This window comes from Salvelinus fontinalis, chromosome 13, assembly GCF_029448725.1.
Source record: "Salvelinus fontinalis isolate EN_2023a chromosome 13, ASM2944872v1, whole genome shotgun sequence".
Lineage (NCBI taxonomy): Eukaryota > Metazoa > Chordata > Actinopteri > Salmoniformes > Salmonidae > Salvelinus > Salvelinus fontinalis.
In genome coordinates, this window is record NC_074677.1 from 52,781,977 (window position 1) to 52,806,801 (window position 24,825).

At 45.1% G+C, this 24,825-nt stretch overlaps 1 protein-coding gene across 9 annotated transcripts; it reads left to right on the forward strand.

Moving 5' to 3' along the window:
- The first annotated feature begins 3,316 nt into the window (after positions 1-3,316).
- On the forward strand, positions 3,317-23,021 carry LOC129868989 (pleckstrin homology-like domain family B member 2). Of its 9 annotated transcripts, none has more exons than XM_055943400.1 (17): positions 3,317-3,428; positions 6,256-6,373; positions 7,146-8,182; positions 8,829-9,161; positions 12,365-12,505; positions 12,789-12,926; positions 13,414-13,542; positions 14,084-14,350; positions 14,433-14,522; positions 14,721-14,855; positions 15,023-15,122; positions 15,822-16,017; positions 17,229-17,319; positions 17,405-17,551; positions 20,246-20,465; positions 20,690-20,775; positions 20,900-23,021. In XM_055943400.1, exons 1-17 carry the CDS (start codon positions 3,411-3,413, stop codon positions 21,038-21,040), a joined length of 3,387 nt encoding a protein of 1,128 aa, XP_055799375.1. In that variant the 5' UTR covers positions 3,317-3,410; the 3' UTR covers positions 21,041-23,021. The 9 variants fall into 9 exon arrangements, with proteins under 9 accessions (XP_055799375.1, XP_055799376.1, XP_055799374.1 ...); XM_055943401.1 differs by having other exon boundaries at positions 12,368-12,505; positions 15,819-16,017; XM_055943399.1 differs by having other exon boundaries at positions 3,318-3,428; positions 15,819-16,017.
- Positions 23,022-24,825: the final 1,804 nt, after the last annotated feature.

A 24,825-nucleotide genomic window follows, 5' to 3' on the forward strand; every position in this document is an offset into this window, starting at 1 on the left:
CGATTTTCACTGTAATGTCCAAAACGTCTTTCAAGCTGCCAGGCATTCCCTTGGCAGCAAGAGCCTCTCGGTGGATGCTGCATTGCACCCAAGTGGCGTCGGGGACAACTGCTTGCACGTGAATTACCACTCCACTATGTCTCCCGGTCATGGATTTTGCGCCATCAGTACAGATACCAACATGAGCAGCAGCTACGTTTGGTTACATTCAGACCGTTAGTGGAATTCCCGCGAGAGAGAAACGGTTAATGTGATTGGATGTTAATTCTTTGACTAGGCTACTTATATTTGACTGTTATTTTGCTGAACACTAGATGGTTCCTTTTTGGCAGTGAAACGAGGCGACTCAGGCGAGAAAAAAAACTCACCCAAATGTATAGCCCCGTTGGAAAATATATATGGACTGTTTGAAAATGTGAAGGGGAAAAAAAATGTAGTATGGGAATATCTGCCTTATGCAATAGTCTGTACATCTCAATTGTCAGTAGAAACCACATTGGTTTAAGCAAGTCAGATAGTTTTTTTAAAAGCAGTGGTGGAAAAAGTACCCAATTGTCATACTTGAGTAAAAGTAAAGATACCTTCATAGAAAATGACTCGAAAGTCACCCAGTAAAATAGTTGAGTAAAAGTATTTGGTTTTAAATATACTTAAGTAACAAAAATAAAAAGTATAAATCACTTCACATTCCTATATTGAGCAAACCAGATGGGATAATTATTACTTTTTTTAAGGATAGCCAGGGGCACCCTCCAACACTCAGCCATAATTTACAAGTGAAGCATTTGTGTTTAATGAGTCCGTCAGATCAGAGTGTCAAGGCTTTGGGTAACTGGTGAAAAGGAGTCAGGCGCAGGAGAGTTGAGATGCGTGGACAAGGTATTTAATACACCAGTATAGAAACAATACAACGGTGCGTGAAATATACCGGTACCACGAATAAACGGGCGTAAATACAAAACCCGGCAACAAAATACCAGCCGTCAGATACAGCCATCAACATAGAACAAACACGCACACAAATATGGGGGAAACCAGAGGGTTAAATAATAATGAGCATGTATTGGGGGAATTGAAACCAGGTGTTTAAAAACCAAAGACAAAACAAATGGAAAATGAAAAGTGGATCGGTGATGGCTGGTGACGTCGACCGCCGCTCGAACAAGGAGAGGGACCGACTCCGGCGGAAGTCGTGACAGAGGCAGTAGGGATGACCAGGGATGTTCTCTTGAGAAGTGTGTAAATTGGACCATTTTCCTGTCCTACTAAGCATTCGAAAATTATTTTATTTTGGAATGTAGTGAAGTAAAAGTAAGTTGTCAGAAATGTAAATAGTAAAATAAAGTGCTGATATCCCCCAAAAACAACATAAGTAGAACTTGAAAGTAGTTTTACTTAAGTACTTTACACCACTGTTTAAAAGGCAGTAAATGAGGCTGAATGAACTGTTTCGCTGCCAGACAAGGCTCCGCTGATAGCCAGGTGTAGCAGTGGCAAGGTGTTGGGACTGCTGTTGGGACTCTGCTGTTGGGGCAGCTTTATGTAGGCCCTAACAGTTTGTGGGCACCATTAGTGCAATTCATGTGTTGTTTAGTGTTGTGGCTTTGCTGGCATGCATAAAAAAAATGTTTTGCAAGTTTGCCCCACCAAGATTTGCATGCTAAAATCACCATTGCTAATGGCACTGTAGATTTGCTTCATCCGGAGATGTTACTTAAGGATGCGGGCTATGGTTGATAAACTCACTCTGATGTTATGGAAGATGGCAGGATTTTCAATAATCTGTTGTTGGATTTCCTGCAGTTTAATGGCATTATGTAACTACCATTTGCACAATGGCAGCCTCCTGTACGTCTGTAAATAGACATGTTCTACCACCCACGTGGTGGTTGTCTTTCAGTTCTACAAAAACAAAATAGCATTTGCATTTATTTATTTTATTTTACCGTTATTTTACCAGGTAAGTTGACTGAGAACACGTTCTCATTTGCAGCAACGACCTGGGGAATAGTTACAGGGGAGAGGAGGGGGATGAATGAGCCAATTGTAATACAGTAATACAGCATACAGTAAACACTACAGTAATACAGTATACAACATGTTACAAAGTAGTATAGCTACCAATTTCAAACATACGGTAATACATGAAACATTGACTTTGTTTCCCCTTTCAGTATGTATTGGAATCTAGTCTTTACTGTGCTTTGTGTTGTACTACTGTCAAGGAGTAAAAGTACTAGAGGTCCAATGTCTGCAGTACAAACCTCTTCTCATTGTGGAACGTCTGGATGATGGATGCTACGGTGATGCGGCTCAGATTGGGCTGTACTGTCTGCCCAGCCTCTCTCACGGTCAAAACATGGTTGACCACATGGTCCACCACAGTCGTCCGAATTTCATCAGAGATTCCTGTCCTTGGTCTAGGTCTAAGTCTTCCTCTACCTCTACCTCTACCTCTACCTCTACCTCTACCTCTACCTCTACCTCTACCTCTACCTCTACCTCTACAAAGTTTTCTTCCATTGTTTTCCAAACACAGGACTGGCCTTTTTATCCATACCAAAGGTCTGATTGCAAAGTGAACATTTACGCAATTAGTGTTTGCACATGTGAAGAGTGAAAGTGATAAATTGAGTTAGCTCGTTGAACAGTGTTGATTTTCATTTGCACAAGAGATTTTAGTTGTGAATATTGTGCCAAAGGTAGAGAATTGTGTGTTGCGTTTTGCCAAATGTTTGATATAGAATTGCAATCTGATTGTAAAGCAAAACATGTACCAGTAGTATTGCAGATTTGGTGTCTGGTTCTGCTAAATGAGATACAGGTGTGGGTCATTGTGCCTCATGGGCCAGTTTTAGTGTGTAAACAATTGGGGGAAGAAAACAAATATTAGTTAGGCCTATATTATAATGTTGTAAGTAATAGTTGTTAGTGTTTGTAGTATCAGTTTACTGTTTTCAATTAGTCGGTTTGGAAATGGTTCTAGGTTTATAACAGGTAGTGGCTCTTGTTCCTGTAGTTTTGAATGTCCTAGGGGGAACATACAGTGGAATGAAATAAACTTATGCACTGATTAGAGATCTGCGTAATGTAGTGATGTTTTAGACATTGCTATTGGGGCGTGCGTTATCAGCGTGGGTCGATTAGGGTTGCGGTTACAGAACCCCCGTCACCCTATTGCCCTCTCCCCCGTCCTACCAAAGCACCCTCCTCTCCCCCATTTAGCGCGTCTGCGACCACCCAAATCAACCAACCAGATTTGCGTAGTCCGCGGGTTTGGGGCTTCGACTGAGAATGGGGAGGAGCGTCAGAGGAATCAGTCAAGGTAGCAGCAGGCATCGTCTCTGTCCCATTGTCATGCTAATCCGAGGTAGTGGAGTGTTGTCCATCACCAGCGCTCAACAGTTTGAATGAGACAGCACACAAAGGTTAGTTGTCGTCTTCTGAACAAAGAAATCTCAGAAGTTATCAAAAGTTTGGAGAAACCTATCGGTTGCTGCAAGAGACAGAGTAGATCCGCATCTGTTTCACCCAGCGCCGCGTTCTCTCTTATCTTCCAGGAGAATAACCTTTTTTTTTTTACCAGTCGTTCGGTTCATCTTTCTCGAACTCCGGTTTGTTTCATTGTTCAAATATAGGCATGGTTCAGTTGGGTTACTTGTCTTTGTGAAAGAGTTGCCCGCAAAATAGGCTATATTCTTATTTTATTTTTAAGAATAAATGTATGGATGTTTTCCAGCTGAATTGCTCGGAAAATCAGAGTGCGCTTCCTTAAATACTTTTCGTATGGTGGCACCGTTTCCCCGAAGTGGTTTGATAGCCTACTCCTTCGGATTTTTGTATTTTTATTGTAGGCTAATAGGCCTACTTAATTCGAAGAATATGCCGATAATTTGATCACTTGTGTTTGCTGTTTTCTGATATGATTGGGAGATAACAGAAATGCATTGCAGAGTTTAAAGAGAAGTCAAGCTGGCTGCGCATTGGACCCCTAATTATGACACCTCTGCTGCCGAGTAACCAAGTCCTTATCAGTCATTATGTGGGTAATCAACTAGACAAAAAGTTGTACTATTCTCAGAAGGGGCTAAGAATCTGTGAAAGAGTGATTCCCTAAGCCTTGGGTGTTTGGTCATATGAGGTACAGTACCACAACGCCATCCTCTGTAGTATACATATTTTTAATAAGTTGTTACACATGTTTTTTTTTGTTTTTTTTTAGAAAAACGTGTTAGAGGTCTTATCAGTTAAGTACTTTACACCACTGTATATTACTAAGTAAAAATACTTTAAAGTACTACTTAAGTAGTTTGTTGGGGATATCTGTACTTTACTTTACTATTTATATTTTTGACAACATTTACTTTAACTAAACTACATTCCTAAAGAAAATAAATGTACTTTTTACTCAATAAATTTTACTTGACACCAAAAGTACTCGTTACATTTAAGAATGCTTAGCAGGACAGGAAAATGGACCAATTCACACACTTATCAAGACAACACATGGTCCCTTCTGCCTCTGATCTGGCGGACTCACTAAACGCATGCATCTTTTGTAAATGACGTCTGAGTGTTGGTGTGTGTCCATGGCTATCCATACATTTAAAAACAAGTAAATGATGCTGTCTGCTTTGCTTAAAAGAAGGAATTTGAAAGTGTATACTTTTACTCTTGATACTTAAGTATATTTGAGCAATTACCCTAAAACCAGAGGGTTTTACTCAAGTAGTATTTTACTTTTACTTGAGTAACTTTCTATGAAGGTATCTATATTTTTACTGAAGTATGACAATTGGGTACTTTTTCAACCACTGGTAATATACAGCCCACTAAATTATTACACAAACTAACCCTAGATCCAGTGTAAGGCTTGTCGTTTAACACACACACACAAACATTGAGTAGAACCCACATGTGTAGGAGGCATCCTATGTGAATTGAGAGTCCCTGAAGAAAGAAATCCTCTGTCTGTTTTTGCTCTGCCTTGCTGCCCTGTTGTCTGGTGTTAGGTGGCCAGAGCAGGGCCAACTCATGCTGATGGATTGTGGGTTGTAGCTGATTGTATAAAAGGATCCCCCACTTCCTGAAGAAACCTCCTCTAGCCATCAGCCTGGCGGAGCAGGAAACCTTGGATTATCAGACCCAAAGACTCGTGTGTGCGTACATCTGTACGTGCTTGTGTGTGTTTGGGGGAGGGGAGTAGTACATCTCTGTCAGAGCCCCAGTCTCAGAGAGTAAATATAGCTGAAATCATCAAAGTGTGTACCAGACCGCTCAGTTCAATGACATAGATAAAGGGTAAACAGCATATTGATTCAGGGACAAAGAGCAGCCTTCTCAGCCATCCATTGTTTGCCTACAAAAGTGAGGTGAACTTTGTTTCCATCTCAGATATCATTAATGCTGGAGCCTGAATTCTTTCCCTGGGATCTGTTTTCCTAGCAAGGCTGTCTCGACTCACGGGATCAGAGGGAGATCTGACACCCTGGTCTGGACAGGAGGCCGTTGTAAATGCAGTATTCAATCAGTTTATTTCAGGCTGAGTTTGATTGGTTTTCTCAGATGTTTTATATTCCCGGGGGGTTGAGACCTCACGTTGTTTGGATAAGAGAATCCAGCAGTTGTATTGGAAGGGAGGGGGGGGCGCTTGGGGGGGCTCTGTGTGGCTGTCCAAGTGGGTGTTTGAGTGAGAAAGACACAGAGGAGAACCAATCAGCAAAAAAGCACAGCCCCCTTTATTATCAACGCATCATGCTGACATGATCAAAACAGCTTTTCCAGACTCTGAAGTCAGGAGGACTTTGAATTAGGCGTCAGCCAGACTACTGTATTCCTACTCTGTAAGGTTTTCTCATTTAGCTGCTCTGCTCCAGACTGTGTTGGAGAACAGAGGGTATTTTGTAGTGTGCTCTATATACTGACTGGTCTGAGGTGTCGTGACAGTATCTTATACTGCTCTCTTCATTAAACAATGTGTTTTATTTGGATATTGATGTAATCGGCGGAAACTCAGTAAAGCTCTGCTCCAAGAAGCATTCTCGTGTGTGTGTATTCACGGGTAGGGGAGTTGATTTGAGTTTGACAATTATTTTAATGGGAAGCTCTGAGGAGTCCATTTTTACATAACCATGTAGTCATTACTGTGTGTGTGTGTGTGCATGGCTGTGTTCAATATATTCTACAAAGTACTCCCCTGAATGTGTGTGTATTTGTGAGAGAGTGCAGTTCTAACTGTGTTTGTTGTTTTCCCAGGGTACACTCTGTCTAGGTGAATCCAACTTCTTCCACTTTAACCACCCAGAGGAGGCCAGTCGAATGAAGAGCATGCTGCCCCAGAAGAGTCCTGTCACCACAATGGGCTACGGCTCAGGTAGGAACCTCTTTCTCTCTCTCTCTCTGCATTTCTCCCCTGTTTTTTCCCCCTTGTCCCCTTGCAGGAGGAACCTCCAGATGTGCCAAGGTGTCAGTGTGATTGATGTGTGTTATGGAAGTAGTTCTCAGAGTCCAGAATGTGCTTGTTCTCTGTCTTTCTGCCCGTCTCTCTGACACTGTAGTTATACTCTTCAGCTAAATGATTATGTACACAGCCAAAGTACTTTGGTCAAACTGCCCATGTAAGGTATAAATAAATGGAAGACCACCACATCCTCCGCTACGCAGTGTGAGTTTATCCGCTGCGAAAACAAATGACAGCATGTAAGCGCAGATAAACAAAGTCTGAGGCCAGCCAGCCCAGTTGGCCTCAGAGCATGCAGGGCCCGGTTCTGTGGGAGGAAGGGGTGTGCTGACAGAGGTGCTCAGGGTCCAGGCTGTCCCACAGTGCTAGAAAGTACAAAGGCATTCTGGCCCGTCTTGCTCTGCCAGCATTTTTCCATTTTTAGAAGAAGCTTTCCTTAACCACAGACTCTGTGTTTGGGTTGGGCCCAGAACTGTCTGAGGGGAGTTCTTCGCTGGTTTTTCCCTCCTTAGTCAGCACATTGCAGGGGGCTGATCACTGTTTGGCTATTAGATCCCACTGTCTGATTGCCTCAATCTCTCTCAGCTCAGGTGTTAGGCTTGAAGTAGGGTGTTTATAAGGACGCTCCAAGACCGGATCCTAGATCCACATTAACGGGAGTTCTATTCATCTGATGTTTCCGCAGACTGTGTGAAGACTGAGCACAGCAATGGCGGCTCAGTGGGTGGCACCGTGATGAGAGGCTCCCGTTCGAAGGCGGAGCTGCAGGACTTGATGGAGACTCTGCAGCGCAGGAAGAGTGCTCTGGAGGCTAGCCTGAGGGCCAGCGCAGAATCTACCCGCACCTACCTCAGCCTGCCTCCTCCCAGCCCTGTGTCCCCCACTGCCCACGGGAGCTCCGAGCGCCCCCTCTCCTCCAGAGGCCTCCCCTACATGACCAGCAGCAGCATGCCCCCCTCCCCTCGCCAGGGCGAGCGCCCTCTCAGCCCCAACCCGCCATACACACGCTCACGCCACCAATCACAGGACAGCCTGCTCCTCTCTAGCTCCTCTGATGGTCGCCGCCCCCCTGTAGCCAGTTCTATGCTGTCCATGTGGAATGGCTCCTCTTCCTATGGGGAGCCTGCCCCCCGCCCACCTCGGGGCCACAGCGGTGCGGCCAGCATGCCCTCCAGCCCTCGTCTAGGCCGCAGGCTATACGCCCAGGGCCGGAACGTGGACAATGGTATGGACCCTGCACCACGTCAGAGGAAGTACTCTACAGGGTCACTCAACGGTCTGGGCTCTACCCACAGCCGCTCTCTACCCCGCCTCCACCGTTCGGCTGACTCCCCGGCTCTGTCCCTGCCACCACGCCGCTCCATGGTCTCCCACCGAGGCGAGAAGGTTTCTGTGTCCTTCTCCTCCAAGTCGAGGCGCAGCCTGTTTTCTCTGGAGCGGCCGCCAGACGTGACTGTGCCAGCCACAGCCAGTGTACCGGGTACTCCCCGCCGGGCCAGCTTGGCCTCTCTGGGCTGTGAGCTGGAGGGAGGGGGCCTGCAGGGCTCCTCACCCTGCCTGGACCTGGGCCTGGGTGAGAGGAGGCTGTCCTTTGGGAAGGGGGGACTGGGGCCGAGATCGAGGAGGGGCAGCATCAGCTCTCTGAATGGGAAGGAGGAGCTGAGAGACTACCACATGCACCAGAGAGATGAGAGGCTCAGAGAACAGGAGGTGCAGAGACTGGTGAGAGAAGCAATTATTTCACTCCTATTCATTATTATTCTGCCATGATAATATCCTGCTTTTATTATTCAGTCTAGAGTTTAATGTAGAAGCTTCTGATTGTGTGACTGCGACACTTGGTTTCATTCTGCCAGTTCATCTGGTCCCCAGTCTCTTCACTAGGCACTGTTATGAAAACATGAAAGTGTTTATGGGGCTTTGATTTCAGCTTCTGTTACTTGAGAAGGCTAATTGGATGTTCTGTCTAGTTCTCACCATGTTTCACAAGCCCCCTGTTTAATTGACTGAACACGCACTCACTCCTGCTGTAAAGAGATGGAAGCCATTCATACTGGTACGCCATAAAACCAGTTGGTCAGACTGGTTAAAACTCCTTTGAACGCTGCGTTCCTCAGAAAATCCCTGGATACAATTTTACACGTCAAAATCCCTTTAAAAATGTGGTGTCTCTGGTTTTATTGTGTTTTTATGGGTTGTTTGATCGTGCTTATGGGTGATCACATGATCACATTGTGTTGACGAAAGACTGTAAATAGATGAAACCACCCATCTACTAAATAATTGGATCCCAGTTTCACAATCTGAGTGGTATATTGGCTGTATACGTGACTGTGTTGACCACTGGTTTCTCCCCGTCTGTGTGTAGGAGCGCCAGCGACTGGAGACCATCCTGAGCCTGTGTACTGAGCTGGGCCGTGTGGAGCGGGACCAGAGAGGCTTGGCCGTCTCCGACCTGCAGAAGATCAACAAGGAGCTGGAGAAGTTGCAGGTGTCTGATGATGAGTCTGTGTTCTCCGACTCCCCTGGCAGCGTCAGCAGCACCGCCCCGGAGAACGGCTTTGGCACCAGACTCGAGGGATACCAGTTGGCAGAGGAGCGGCAGGTCCGCGAGCGCCATCACAGGGATGCCAGGGCTCAGTCACCTGCTCTCAGCCTGCGCAGCAGTGCCCCCTCACCCTCCCCTCGCCACAGAGCCAAGGTAAGGCCTGGGGGACATGTCTTACATTGTCCTGAGACTGGAGGTCTTTCCTTTCTAACCCTTTCAACACTCAAACAAGCACTTCAATATACACAGACAAACATGTGGGGCACACATACTCACACACGGAAAAGTGTATAGAAAAAGTGTGTTGGGGGGGGTATAAAAGAAACAAGGAATTCTGGGTATGGGAGTGATTTATCAAAGCATCTGCATGACACAGTATTTCCTGACATAGCTGCGTGTGTTCACCTATGACAGAGTGAATGTAAATACACGCATTACGTTTTTAGTCATTTTAAAGTACCGGTACACTGCATCACGAAACGTATGTGGACACCTCCTCGTCGAACGTCTCATTCCAAAATCATGGGCATTAATATGGAGTTGGTCCCCCCTTTGCTGCTATAACAGCCTCCACTCTTCTGGGAAGATGTTGGAACATTGCTGGGGGGACTTGCTTCCATTCAGCCATAACAGCATTAGTGAGGTGGGGCACTGATGTTGAGCGATTAGCCCTGGTTCGTAGTCGGCGTTCCAATTCATCCCAAAGGTGTTTGATGGGATTGAGGTCAAGGCTCTGTGTAGGCCAGTCAAGTACTTCCACACCGATCTCGACAAACCATTTATGTATGGACCTTGTTTGTGCACGGGTGAATTGACACGCAAACTGTTGCCACAAAGTTAGATTTTTATTTATTTAACCTTTATTTCACTAGGCAAGTCAGTAAAGAACAAATTCTTATTTACAATGACGGCCTGCCTCGGCCAAACTCTAACAACACTGGGCCAATTGTGCACCGCCCTATGGGAATCCCAATCACAACCGGTTGTGATACAGCCTGGAATCAAACCAGGGTCTGTAGTGACGCCTCTAGCACCGAGATGCAGTGCCTTAGACGACTGTGCCACTCGGGAGCCCAGAATTTTGGAAGCACAGAATCATCTAGATTGTCATTGTATGCTATAGCGTTAAGATTTCCCTTCACTTGAACTAAGGGGCCTGGCCCAAAACATGAAAAACAGTCCCGAACCATTATTCCTCCTCCACCAAACATTAGTTGGAATTATGCATTAGGGCAGATAGCTTTTCCAGGCATCCGCCAAACCCAGAGTCATCTGTCGGACTACCAGATGGTGAAGCGTGATTTATCACTCTAGAGAACGCGTTTCCACTGCTGCAGAGTCCAATGGCGGCGAGCTTTACACCATGCCGCTTGTGTGCGGCTGCTCAGCCATGGAAACCCATTTAATGAAGCTCCCGACAAACAGTTATTGTGCTGACGTTGCTTCCAGAGGCAGTTTGGATCTCAGTAGTGAGTGTTGCTATGCGCTTCAGCACTCGGCAGTCCCGTTTTGTGAGGATTTGTGGCCTACCACTTTGCGGCTGAGCCGTTGTTGCTCCTAGACGTTTCCACTTCACAATAACAGCACTTACCGTTGAATGGGACAGCTCTAGCAGGGCAGCAATTTGACAAACTGACTTGCTGGAGAACTCAGTGACTTTCCAGGAAGGCTATTCTATTGCCAATGTTTGTCTATGGAGATCGCATGGCTATGTGCTCGATTTTATACACCTGTCAGCAACGGGTGTGGCTGAAATAGCCGAATCCACTCATTTGAAGGGGTGTCCACATACTTTTGTATATATAGTGTACACTGAGTTTGTTGTATGATATGTAGATATATATATATTTTTTTTACTCAAACCATCTGTGGGCCGGATTGGACCGGATCGCGGGCCAAACCGGCCTGCAGGCTGTATGTTTGACACCCCGGCATTAGAGGGTATGTGAGTACACAAGGTAGTGGAAACTATGTAGCCCTGTGGGGGTTGAGGTATGCAGCAGTGTTGCTGAAGATATAAGGAGTCCTCCTGATATATACTATACTTTCCCCGTAGGGCTGTATTTAAACACAAAGTACACCTCCACTGGTTCCTCTGTCTTCCACCAGGAGCTTAGTCTGACTCTGCACCTAACCCCAGTCCCAGTTTCAGTCCCAGTGCAACTATTAGAGTTATATTATCGCTGTAAAACTGTGGCATTTTCCACTCTAGAGCAGTAATGACTTAATGCTGTGTTTGGTTTTAATGGAGTTCTCTGGGGAATAGTTCAGTTACAGCCCTAAGTCAGTTACAGCCCTATCTGAAAGGAGGGGGAGCAGGAAATGACTTTAACCCCAGTGGAATAACTGTGTGTGTGTGTGTGCGCGCGCATACGGTGTGAGAAGTATTTCTCCAGATGTTTTCTTTAATATTACAGTACTTACAATACCCAGTACCTGCTTTGTAGCTGATATTAATATTTATACCATTTCAATAGAAAATCATACTACCTTTTTAATTTGGGAGAAAAAAAATATTTGGGGGCCTACTTTATTCCCTGACTACCAGATTAGCATTACATTTCATTGCATGTAGAGAATACATTTCCGATACCATTTGTTACGGCTGAGGCAGACACCGATTAAAGACACAAGTTATTGAACCTCCCAATCCACTCTTCTTCCGACTCACATTCCTGAGCCTTGGCAGTGGAACAGTGGAACAGTTAGTGAAAACCGTCTCTGAAACAGCCCATAAATCGCAGGACTGCGGTCTGCCTGCCACATGAGGTTCAGACCGCTGTCGACCAGCACTACTTTAGGCTCCTAGGTGGAGTAGGAATCCGATATTGTAGAGACACATCGTCAGATACAGCATGTGGCTGAATGTGTGTGGATTAGACCTGGGGCTGATGAGAAGGAGCGGGTGTTCTGATTCTGTCTGGCGGCAGCAGCCCTCTCTGACTGATAGAGGAGAGGACTACGGCTTGTACACTAGAGTCCTTCTGATGTAGCAGAGTATGAGTAACCCAGTCCCTGTTCTGCTGAAGGACTTGGGTTTCCTCTGCGTTACAGACACGAGGCAGGAGCATTAGGCCACCCCACCATCACTCACAGCAATCTGCGGCAGCTCCAGCTCACCGACGTACTATGGCAACAAATGAGAAGGAATTACAGGATGTGAAGAAAACATAAAAAACATGTTTTCCCCCCATACCTCTGTGTACAACAGTGGATATCTTTAAACAAGAGGCATGATCCTGGCGTGGGCCTTTTTTATAATAATTTAGACATGACATCATCAGTGTTGACGGTAACACACATTGTGAGTAGATGCGGTAGTTTGTGGACTAATGATGGTTCCGTAATATCACCAGCAGCAGGCTGCGGAGGATGTGCATCTGAAACAGGAAGTGAGCCGTATTGAGGAGGAGAGGATCCAGGTGCTGAACAACGTAGAGGAGGTGGAGCAGAAGATCAAAGACCTGGACAACCAGATGGAGGAGTCCATCAGAGAGGTATGCAGCGCACGCCGTGGGATTGTGAACGGAGCTGCATGCATGCTGGGTGTTTGATGTTTGTGTCAGTGGGAGTTAATGTTGACTTGTGTGTGTTTATGAGTTGGAATTCTTCGTGGAGTTAGGCAATGAATGTTTACAGTTGTGGCTGGGTAATGATACTAGTGGGGGTTAGCGCTGGTATCTGGCTTTTGGGAGCAAATTATCTAGAGTTATGGATCATTGTAATTTAAAGTTGCGTCGGTCAGTGGGATAATGTTACCTGTGTGTGTGTGGTATGCAGATGGAGGTAGAGCGGGCTCTGCTGGAGGGGGAGCAGGTCTCTGAGACGGCTCTGCTACAGAGGGAGAAGGAGGTACTGGACCAACTCAATGAGAAGATTGGCAGCACTGACAAGACTGCCCTCACAGAGAAGTCCCAGGTAAGTGCAGCAGACGTTGTCCAGCCCTGAGTTGGATGCCATTGCTCTCAGACACAGGGAACGTGAGGGGGAGAGACGGACAGAGAGACAACAGTATGTGGGAGTCGGGATGTCAGTGGTAAGAATCTGACTAGGAGGAATCTACAGTCCACAGGTCTGAATACAGTAGAGCAGTCCAGTCCACAGGTCTGAATACAGTAGAGCAGTCCAGTCCAGAGGTCTGAATACAGTAGAGCAGTTCAGTCCACAGGTCTGAATACAGTAGAGCAGTCCTTCCTCTTTTTTTTTCTTCTCCATCCCTCCACTTTGTTTCCTCTCTCCCTTCACTAACACTCTCTTTCCTCTCTCTGTTGTTGTGTGTGTGTGCGCATGTGTGCGTGCGCACTTGCGCATATGTTTTAGTGTGTGTATGCATGTGTGCGTGCTTTTGTGTCTGTGCGTATGTGCCTATGCATTTGTGCGTGTGTGTGTGTCCACGACTATGCAGGAGAAAGCCCTGCTCGATGCTGAGAGGGTAAAAGTAGAGAGGCTGGCGGAGCTTGTCTCTGAGCAGAGGACCCAGCTGGACAACTGTCCCGAGGCGCTCAAGGAGCAGCTTCAGCAGCAGCTCTCCAGGGTCAGTAAGACACGACAACAAACTCCTAACTGGTCCCGCGTCCTTCCGCAGTTAATATGGCCTCCGTTCTCTCTTTTAACATGTTGTTTCTGCTTCCCTCGCTCCTCCTCCTCGTAATTCACCCTCTTCCATGTGTTTGCTTTTACGTTCTATTTCTGTGGCGCACATAGAATCCTCCTCTTTGGCCATCCGCTCCCTTTTCTAAATGTCCTCGTATCCCCCCCCTGCCTCACTCAGACCGCTCCTTTTCTAGTTCTTGGTTTCACTTGATGGTCTCTCCCCTATGATTCAGACCGAGATAGCCATGTAGGGAAAGTGCAGTGACTTGAATGATGTGCTCAGAGAGTAGATGCATGTTGTTATCCAGCTAATGCATTTAACTGGCATTACAGGATAAATGGAGTTCATTCCTGTGGTCTGTTTGTCTGTAAAATGGAAATGTATTTGTCTGTCTGTGAGTTTAAATCCGCCACACACTGACCCACTTAAAGCCAGTGCATTCTCTATCTTATATGATGTGCATGTGTGCGCTGTCTGTCAGGATGTGGAGGTACTGGAGGCTGAGAGGAAGTGGTTTGAAGACCTGGAGTTCCAGCAGCTGGAGAGAGAGAGTCGTCAGGACGAGGAGAAGGAGGGTCGGAACCAGCATTTACTGCGAGAGATAGCAGATTACCAGCGTAGTACTGTCACACGCAAGGAGAGACTCCTGACCCTGAAGAAGCAGTCAACACAGATTACCCAGCAGTCTCAGCGAGAGAAGGACAGCTTTCTGAAAGAGAAGAACAACCTGCTCCTCATGCTTCAGAGGGTAAGAAGGTTTCTGGTTACTGGTTTTGTTTTGTATCTGACTGCCTGCACCGCTGTTTGACTGACAGTCTGTGTGTCTCTAGGAGAGGGAGAACCTGGCCTCGCTGGAGAGGAAGTATGCTGAAGTGACTGGAGGGCAGGCCTTCCCTAACAACCCTGTTGCCATGAAAGAGGTATATTGTACAATTCATTCACTACTCACAGTGCATACTGTATGTCTGACCAGCAGAGGGCAGCTGTGTCTGTACTAAGAGCCCTTCAGTGCATGACTGGAATTCCTAACAACAGAGGAAGTTGCCTTATAAAACCACCACTTTCAATGAATGTAAAGCTTTTATCATTTCCATATGTTTCTGTTCTGGTCTCCGCAGCACTTCCGCTCTCTGGAGGAGAGGAGGCGGGGCAGTAAGGAAAACTCCCACCTCAGTGACAATCTCCGTAAGAGGAGCCAGCAGCCCCTCAGTCACTACAGCAGCTCCACACTGGGCCGCAGCCTGTCCTCTAAGGTGAGAATGGGGGACCAACCTCCCCATTGCACATCATTGAACTATTGATTGTTAATGCCATTGAATGCCAGAGTCCCCTCATCTGATTACTGGAGCTTTGGGTTCGAGAGACACTTACCAGGTCATGATCTCTCTCTCTCTCTCTGTTGTGTCTGTCTACTCTGCAGTCCCACGTGCCCCTGTCCCAGAGCTCCAGCTGTGGTAGTGCCATCCCCCGGGGCCTCTCTGTGTCTCCCAGAGATCTGGAGTCTCAACGCCTGCTCAAGGGTGAGCCAAAACATTGTTTTGTGAACACGATATCAGTGTCTACTCAAGTTTAAAAACTTATTTTTAGCTTTTCTTAGTAAGTAAATGATGCCTCTAATGAAGTACTGTCTAGAAGGAAACTGTTAGTTGGAGGAAAGGAAACTTTCTCTTTTGAAGTTTTATTCTGAGCTTTCTTTATTTTCATCTAGCAAAGCCATTGTATTATCTCTGTCTGTCTCTGCCCTTTTCTCTCATCATCCCTGGATTCCCTGCCTCGCTCCCTAACCCTAACCTACTGCCTGTTTCTCACCGCATGCTAGCTACATGCTGCAGGGTTAGACATTTGTAGCTTTCCCTGTCTTGTGTGACCTGGTCCACATTACAGGTCAGTCTGTTAGTTAACACATCCTTTCCTCCAGTTTCCATCAGAATCGGTCTGAGCAGTAATGACATGTTCATGATCCTCTGCTCTGATGATGTTTCCAGCAGGAAAGGAACAAGAGACTTTGGAAACAGTTCTGAGAGGGTTGAAAGACCATGCCCATTTCAGTGTTATGAGGGAAATATACTATTTGTGTACCAGCAATGACCTCGGACCAACTGCAATCAAGTTGTGACTGTTAATTAACCAGCAACAAACCTTTTTACATCTTCCATCTAATCTGACAAAAGGCTTTAGAAAGAGTATGTCTGTCTGTGTGTCCGTCTGTCTCTCAGCAGGCCACAGCCACCTGTACGTGAGTGAGGACAGACAGAGACTGGTTGACCTGTGTAGCAGGACCGTCTCAGAGTCCAACGTCTTCCTGGAGTCCTTCCACTACGCAGACAACGGCCATGCCTTCGACACGCTCAGCGTGGACAGCTCTGACAGCATGGAGACCAGCATCTCTGCCTGCTCCCCAGACAACATCTCCAGGTGAGAGAGAGAGCGTGAACTGTTCACATAGGACTGTGGTTCAAGCAGGACTATTGATAGCTCAATGTGACATTAGTTGAAAATAGCATATATTTTTTTTCTTCTAGAGGAGAGCTGGGTGACATGGCCGTAAGAGACATTTTATGAATTAGAGAGATGTGACTCAGCATCATGCCATATGTATGGTTCTTTCCTAATTCTGTGAGGGAGGGCTGAGAGGGAGGGAGGGGTGTGGCTGGTGCAGGAGTGTCAGGTCACAAACACATCTGTGCTCTCAGTGAATTGGCCCGACCACCTGTTAGAGCATTGTGGGAACCCAAACCATCAGTACTGCTACTGTGTCACTGGGATAGTGCCAGGATGCTGAAGCTAATGTAAGTAAAGGGCTTGCTTGTGTGTGTCGGTGCTTGCTCAGGTTGCCTGTTGTAGAGAGGAGGCCGTGTTTGTTCAAACCAAAAGTACTGTGTTGCATCCTTTTTGAGTGAAAAAGTGTGTTGTTTGCGACTTGTGTGTGATTGTTTAATGGCAGTTCTTGTCGGAAGGAATGAGTTGGATGAAATCAGTTCAACTCTCTTGACAAAAGTTGATTATGCACATTGGTTACGCTTGACAACAGACACGTGGTTCTGCAGAGTGTTTGGGATTTTCCATTTGATGTCATGTTCTTCCAAGCGAAACCTATGCGACTCATTCTAAATCTTCACGATAGTCTTGTTACAATGGTAAATCTATATTTCTATCTATCGCTGCCGATGTTGTTTGGGTGTATCGGGATAGTCCTGTACAATCTGTATGTCGTTATACGTTTTGTCGGTGAGGGGGCTGAACAACGTGGCTTCACCAGATGTTGTCCAGCTGTCTCACAGCCAGTTTTACCAGCAGAAGAGGTGTGCTTTCTGCATGTTACTAATCCTGTACACTACACAACAGCTCTGAGAGTTACCACTGGTTTAGTGTGTGAATGTGATCTTGGTCAGTCCGTACATTATTTACAGGACAGAAAAACATGAGAGAGAATGTAGTGTCTAAACGTTGTACGTAATGGGATTTATGACTGATGCAGAGGTGCAGTGTTAGCGTTAACTTTATAGTAAAGGCCCTAGTCTGGGATTTCACTCACACTTAATCGGTTCCAGGATGGACAGTCCTTTCCTGGTGAGAGTGTGTCCTCTTCCTTGATGTGTGTTTCTGGTTCTCTTTTTTTCCAACAGTGCCAGCACATCCAACGTAGCAAAGATTGAAGAGATGGAACGTTTGTTACGAGAGGCCCAGGCTGATAAGAATCGTCTCCTTGAGCACAGGGTAATGAAGCCTTCATAAGCAACCCCATCTCTACCTGTGTGTGTGTGTGTGAGAGAGACCATGCTGTAACTATCGTTGTGTGTAGGAGCGTGAGATGGAGGTGCGCAGGCAGGCCCTGGAGGAGGAGCGGCGGAGGAGGGAGGACCTGGAGAAGAGACTGCAGGAGGAGACCAACAGGAGGCAGAAGATGATCGAGAGGGAGGTGAAGCTACGTGAGAAACAGAGGTCACAGGTGGGAGAAATAGAATGGGCCAAGAATCACAATAACAAACAATTCTACTTATCAATTTAGAGAATTTTTTTGTATTTTGGTCCCTTAAAAGATGCATTCCGGGATCTTAAGCACAACAAATTTGTAGCATATTGCATGACTTGGATTCGTAACATAAAACACGAAAATCCTTGAATTTTAACCACATTCAACTGAACATAAATCCATAATTTCAAAGCTCACTACATTAAATCATACATTTAAAAGCCCATTTCATAGAGAATGTTACAGACAGGACTATATGTCAACTTACTTTGAAGAGATCGTGGTTGGGTCTAAATAGGCGTTTGGCGATTGGTAGGCAAAATTCATAGTACTTTAACTGCCATTTACCGAAAAGTCTGACCCTTCCCACAGACCTACACATTTCTCTTAGCTTCAGACGCATCTGCATTCACCACATTTGGTGTAGTTATCCTTAGATATATTCTCTAGACTTGTACAGAGGGAAATGTCGATATATCATTTTTTTTTACGTTATTCTAGATAACATTTTCTTTGTGAAAATGCTGGCAAAAATGTATTTTACAGATAGAAAGAATGAAAAAAAGTATTTATCCACAATCTTCTCTGGACATGTCCGGTCCTCTGGAGTGTCTTAACAAAATGAAAATGAAAAATGTAGGCTGACTTTATCCTGTGTTCAGAAAAACAGATTTGCGGTATATGCGCATATTTAATGTGTGTATGTATATATACTGCTCAAAAAAATAAAGGGAACACTAAAATAACACATCCTAGATCTTAATGAATGAAATATTCTTATTAAATACTTTTTTCTTTACATAGTTGAATGTGCTGACAACAAAATCACACAAATTATCAATGGAAATCAAATTTATCAACCCATGGAGGTCTGGATTTGGAGTCACACTCAAAATTAAAGTGGAAAACCACACTACAGGCTGATCCAACTTTGATGTAATGCCCTTAAAACAAGTCAAAATGAGGCTCAGTAGTGTGTGTGGCCTCCACGTACCTGTATGACCTCCCTACAACGCCTGGGCATGCTCCTGATGAGGTGGTGAATGATCTCCTGAGGGATCTCCTCCCAGACCTGGACTAAAGCATCCGCCAACTCCTGGACAGTCTGTGGATGGCGCGAGACATGATGTCCCAGATGTGCTCAATTGGATTCAGGTCTGGGGAACGGGCGGGCCAGTCCATAGTCTCAATGCCTTCCTCTTGCAGGAACTGCTGACACACTCCAGCCACATGAGGTCTAGCATTGTCTTGCATTAGGAGGAACCCAGGGCCAACCGCACCAGCATATGGTCTCACAAGGGGTCTGAGGATCTCATCTCGGTACCTAATGGCAGTCAGGTTACCTCTGGCGAGCACATGGAGGGCTGTGCGGCCCCACAAAGAAATGCCACCCCACACCATGACTGACCCACCGCCAAACCGGTCATGCTGGAGGATGTTGAAGGCAGCAGAACGTTCTCCACGGGCGTCTCCAGACTCTGTCACGTCTGTCACATGTGCTCAGTATGAACCTGCTTTCATCTGTGAAGAGCACAGGGCGCCAGTGGCGAATTTGCCAATCTTGGTGTTCTCTGGCAAATGCCAAACGTCCTGCACGGTGTTGGGCTGTAAGCACAACCCCCACCTGTGGACGTCGGGCCCTCATACCACCCTCATGGAGTCTGTTTCTGACCGTTTGAGCAGACACATGCACATTTGTGGCCTGCTGGAGGTCATTTTGCAGGGCTCTGGCAGTGCACCTCCTTGCACAAAGGCGGAGGTAGCGGTCCTGCTGCTGGGTTGTTGCCCTCCTACGGCCTCCTCCACGTCTCCTGATGTACTGGCCTGTCTCCTGGTAGCGCCTCCATGCTCTGGACACTATGCTGACAGACACAGCAAACCTTTTTGCCACAGATTGCATTGATGTGCCATCCTGGATGAACTGCACTACCTGAGCCACTTGTGTGGGTTGTAGACTCCGTCTCATGCTACCACTAGAGTGAAAGCACCGCCAGCATTCAAAAGTGACCAAAACATCAGCCAGGAAGCATAGGAACTGAGAAGTGGTCTGTGGTCACCACCTGCAGAACCATTCCTTTATTGGAGGTGTCTTGCTAATTGCCTATAATTTCCACCTTTTGTCTATTCCATTTGCACAACAGCATGTGAAATTTATTGTCAATCAGTGTTGCTTCCTAAGTGGACAGTTTGATTTCACAAAAGTGTGATTGACTTTGAGTTACATTGTGTTGTTTAAGTGTTCCCTTTATTTTTTTGAGCAGTGTACATTGAGATCATACAAGGGACAAATCTTACCTTAAATTGAAGAGATCTTTACGTTGTTCAGTTGTGTCTCCACCTGCTGTCCTTTCAAATTCAAACGTTTCAGTTGGGCAGTTAGGTTCCTGCAAGAACCCCCTCCTATGGGGATCTTAATCGGGATCCCTTGTTGAACCCCACATTTAGTTTGTGTAGTTATTGGTTTTGTCTACATTCAACTGGTAAGAGATCATTGTGATATGAATAGGGGGGAGAATATTACCCTATTAGGTTGGTGTGTCTGGCCTTAAATAGACAAGATTCAAGACAATTTGAAATAAAAATGTCTAGCAGATCTTCAACGTGATTGTAGCTGTTAACCGTTGGCTCAACACAGACTAGACACCTGTGACCCCTGACCCTTGTCCCCAGGCCCGGCCGATGACACGCTACCTCCCTCAGAGGAAGGATGACTTTGACCTCCATGGTCACATCGAGGCAGCTGGACACAACCCAGACAACTGCTACCACCTGGCCATCACCGATAAAACCTGCCGAGGGTTCCTGGTCAAGATGGGTGGCAAGATCAAGACCTGGAAGAAACGCTGGTTTGTCTTCGACCGGAACCGCAGGACCCTGGCCTACTACGCAGGTGATTAGAACCTCTATTCTCTCTCTTTCTCCCTCTTCTCTGTCTCTGTCTGTTGCGGCTGTAATTGGTGGATCAATCAGAGCGCTGAAAGAAAAGCAGAAACGATATCGTCGTCAGGCTATGCCGCTTTGCTCTGGAAATCTAGGAAGTGCTTTGATTTATGTCATGTTTTCGTTTCACCGCCCATAAACGTAGTCATTCCAACGGTATGTGCTCTGTTCCAGACAAACACGAGGCCAAGATGAAAGGGGTCATCTACTTCCAAGCCATAGAAGAGGTTTACTATGATCATTTAAAGAATGCACACAAGGTAAGGTACAAATGATTTACACGTTTAAAGTATCTAGTATCCTTGTTTTAAGGTAAGAAGCACCATTTGTCTTAAACTAGACTTGACATTGTTTTTTTTTTCTCCCTCTCTTGCACCCTCACAGAGCCCGAACCCATCGCTGACGTTCAGCGTGAAGACCCACGACAGGGTGTACTACATGGTGTCTCCCTCCCCTGAGGCCATGCGCATCTGGATGGACGTCATCGTCACCGGGGCTGAAGGATACATGCATTTCATGGTCTGAACCCCCCCCCCCCCCCCCTCAGGAGCTCTTACCACATTCTGACCACAGACTCTCAGTTGACAAATAAACAGGAAATATCCTCTCCTCCAGTTCCATCGCTGCCTCAAAGACAAAGCAATGTGACTGGTGAGGATTGAGAATCTGTGATCCGAGCACAATACCCTCCTGGTTTATACCTTTACAACCACTTTCATTTCAGTCTCACTTCAGTGAGCCCACCTCTCTCTTCCTTCTCCGGGACTGTTGTGATGGTAATCTGATACTTCAGTTTGGCAGGGAATTACTTCCTCTGGAGGATTAGGTGCCCAGTGTTGCTTGTTCATTTGGAAATGACAATCTAGGAAGAGTCGAATACTTATCGTTTTATGTGTGAGAAGCCTTTTGGCACAATCACTTGGTTTACCCTCATGATATTTTGGGACCGTTAATGACCCTGAGTCGCTGTCTAGGGTGTATTATGCAGTATGATAGGCTACCAGTGTACTAGAGGTTATTGTCTCGTCCTTTTCATCATCCAAGTTGAGCCGGCTGTTGATTGGTCAACCAAAGCTCTCCATCTGTTTTCCTTCCAGCTGGACAGTCTCTTATTTCCCCCTCATGTGCCAAACCTTCCGGGGGACTGTCTAGCATCTGCACAGACAGAGAGGACAATGGCGCCCTCCATTGTAAAACCCAAGGTGATGCACATAACTGATATGCATCTTTTGTACCTTACTGTTGCTCAGGAACGTGGGGTCAACAGGGGAAATCCTAAAACGACGGAGACTTGAAGGGTTTGAAAAGTACCTCTCTCATCACTATGTACCAAAGACATTCTTATTTGTATGTAAATCATGTAAATGGAACCTAAAGGTTCTGCGAAGGAATACTTACAGGGTGTGGAAGGCGTTGACGATCTGTGTGCATGTATATACATTTAGTGTGCGCCACACAGCTAAATAAGTTGGCAAAAACATTCCAGGGCACTTAAAATACTAGTTTAAAAAAAAATGTCTTAATGGAACATGGCATTGTATATTGTGCCTTTATGTAAGTCCGTCTTATGACAGGTTGTGTAATATCAGGCTACCAGTGGGCTGGGTGCAGCTCCCCTACCCAATGAATGGGCTCATTAATTTCGGGAAAGTTTTAGAAGGCCTTGCATTGCTCCTATTGTAAAGCACCATGTGATATTGGATGTCATTGATGTCCTTAGCAGTTGGTCTGTTTTTAGTTATTACACAGTCGCTGTAAGACCTGTGTAGCGCTATAATAGTTACTGCTTTTAAAATGACTTTTTTTGAGGTCAGAAATAATGGAACATGCATTTATATTGGTTTAATTGTATCTGCTCTTTTTTTTGTTTGACATATCTAAATATGTGTCAGTAGTATGTGCATGTTGAACATACAAATCAGCCATTTGTGTTAAACCAAAGAGCAAAGCAATCTCCAGTGTTCTGGAAAGATTATACTGAAGTCAAAATAGAAAAGAAAAATGTGATTCTACTTATTTGACCCAGTTATCTTAGCTGATGTATTTTTAATTACTGTGATCAAAAATGTATTATTCTTTTAAGATCCAATGATACTGAAATGGCTCCCTCATACACTGTGAGCTCATAGGTAGCAAGTAGTTACATGGTCAATGAGGTTACTGGGAGAATGCACACGAGACCAAAGGGCCTTCTCTGACAGTGTTGAGGTGACAGTTGATTAGCTCATAGGACATTTTTCACAGTGTTATGAAGGGGACTGACTAGCTCTTTGTGACCAGTTGACCTGTCAAGCAGGAACCCTCATGCTCGGCCTGTGTGACTACACAGTATGGACACACTTCAAGTATTTTCCATATGTGTACCAAGGAAACAATCACTTTTTTTATGCATTTTAAATATATATACATTTGGTATTTTTATATGAACAGTGCTAATTCAAATGTTATTTTTAATCCTGCATGTTTTTTTTTACAAATGTAAGAATAAATCATATACGTTTACTAATTTGTTTCATGTTACTATTTCTATTCCAGTATATTTATGTTTCAATAATAAATATATTGTAACCGGGTAAATATTCAACATGTAATGTTTTGTTGTATATTGTAGATTATACAGTGTAGCCGGTTAGTTATGGTGATATATCGAATGCCACTGTCACAGGTGTTACATTGCTTTTACACTCGCTAACTATGCCGTTCAACAGCAGTCTTCTTAACTCATGTGAATGGGTGACCTAATTTGCACACTCCTACATGGCCAAGAATATCCATCTGGTGCACACTAATTAGGCAATTTCTCTCTGCTTAACCACATACAGATAATACATGAGGAATTAGGGAATAATTGGCTGCTTTTTTTACTGATTTTTGTGGGGGATGGAGATTGGGCAGGGGTAGTCTGCAGAATGTACCCAGACAGAGACCACACCCATCAGACAAGACTGACTCAGTTTTTCTTCACTGCACAAACTAGATGTATCCTTTTTTTAACATTTATATTTTGTATTTAAAATGTGCAGGTACAGTTATACTATTATGCAATATTAAGCAAACTGACACATTTGAAGTGATAAACTGGGTGGTTCGAGCCCTGAATGCTGATTGGCTGAAAGCCGTGGGATATCAGACCGTTTACCACGGGTATGACAAAACATGTATTTTTACTGCTCTTATTACGTTGGTAACCAGTTTATAATAGCAATAAGGCACCTCAGATGTTTGTGGTATATTGCCAATATATCACGGCTAAAGGCTGTATACAGGCAGGACGCGTTGCGCCACACACCCTCAGGCTTTATTGCTTAAATATACATCCAAGCATTGTAAGATGCATAATATTACAGAAATCATCCTATTCATGTGTTCATAAATGGGATGAGTGTGCACGTTGGGGCCCTTATTCATTAATCGGCCCCCCCCCCCCCCCCCCCCACTCACCAAGCCCTTTCATTGGTTGACCTAGTAGGGTTGGCATGGAGACACTGTAAATTAAGCATGCTAAATTAGGTTCTAAAGGAGCTCATCCTTTCTTTTGAGGCAGAGGCAGACAAACACACACAGAGATGTTACTCTGAATTACCCAAGTGCATTGTGGGGAGGGTAATTTGTGTAACATATCTGGGGCAGGAGGCAGTTTGGTTTGTAGAAGCCCATGGCTGCATTGGCTTTAGCTGGCTGAGAATGAAATGATGACCAACACTAGAGAAAGCAGCAACAGTCAGCTTTATGTTCCTGACGATACAGCCTGATAGAATCTGCATGTCTTATACCATACTAAAACACATTGTTTATCGTCATAGTATTCAACATGTCAGCAACGTGACTGATAATCCATGTTGAATAATAAGCATTACAGGGTATCGTTAAGAGCATTCTTTAAATGTGCATTATGCGCTTGCATAGACATGTCTTGTATAAGCATAACACGGCATAGATTCATCTGTTTCCTGTGTAATTCTCACAGATAATCTCATCTCCAATTTCAGGCTTTATGTCACATACATAATGCAGCTTATCACTGACATTATAAACCATCCCTCACCTTTGGTAATATCATCAAGTCAAATTGTATTTGTCACATGCGTCGAATACCTTACCTTACCGTGAAATGCTTACTTACAAGCCCTCAACCAACAATGCAGTTTTAAGAAAAATAAGAGTTAAGAAAAGATTTACTGTACAAACTAAAGTTTAAAAAAATAAAAGAGCAACAATAAAATAATAACGAGGCTATATACAGGGGGTACCGGTACCGAGTCACTGTGTAGGGGTACAGGTTAGTCGAGGTTATTGAGGTAATATGTACA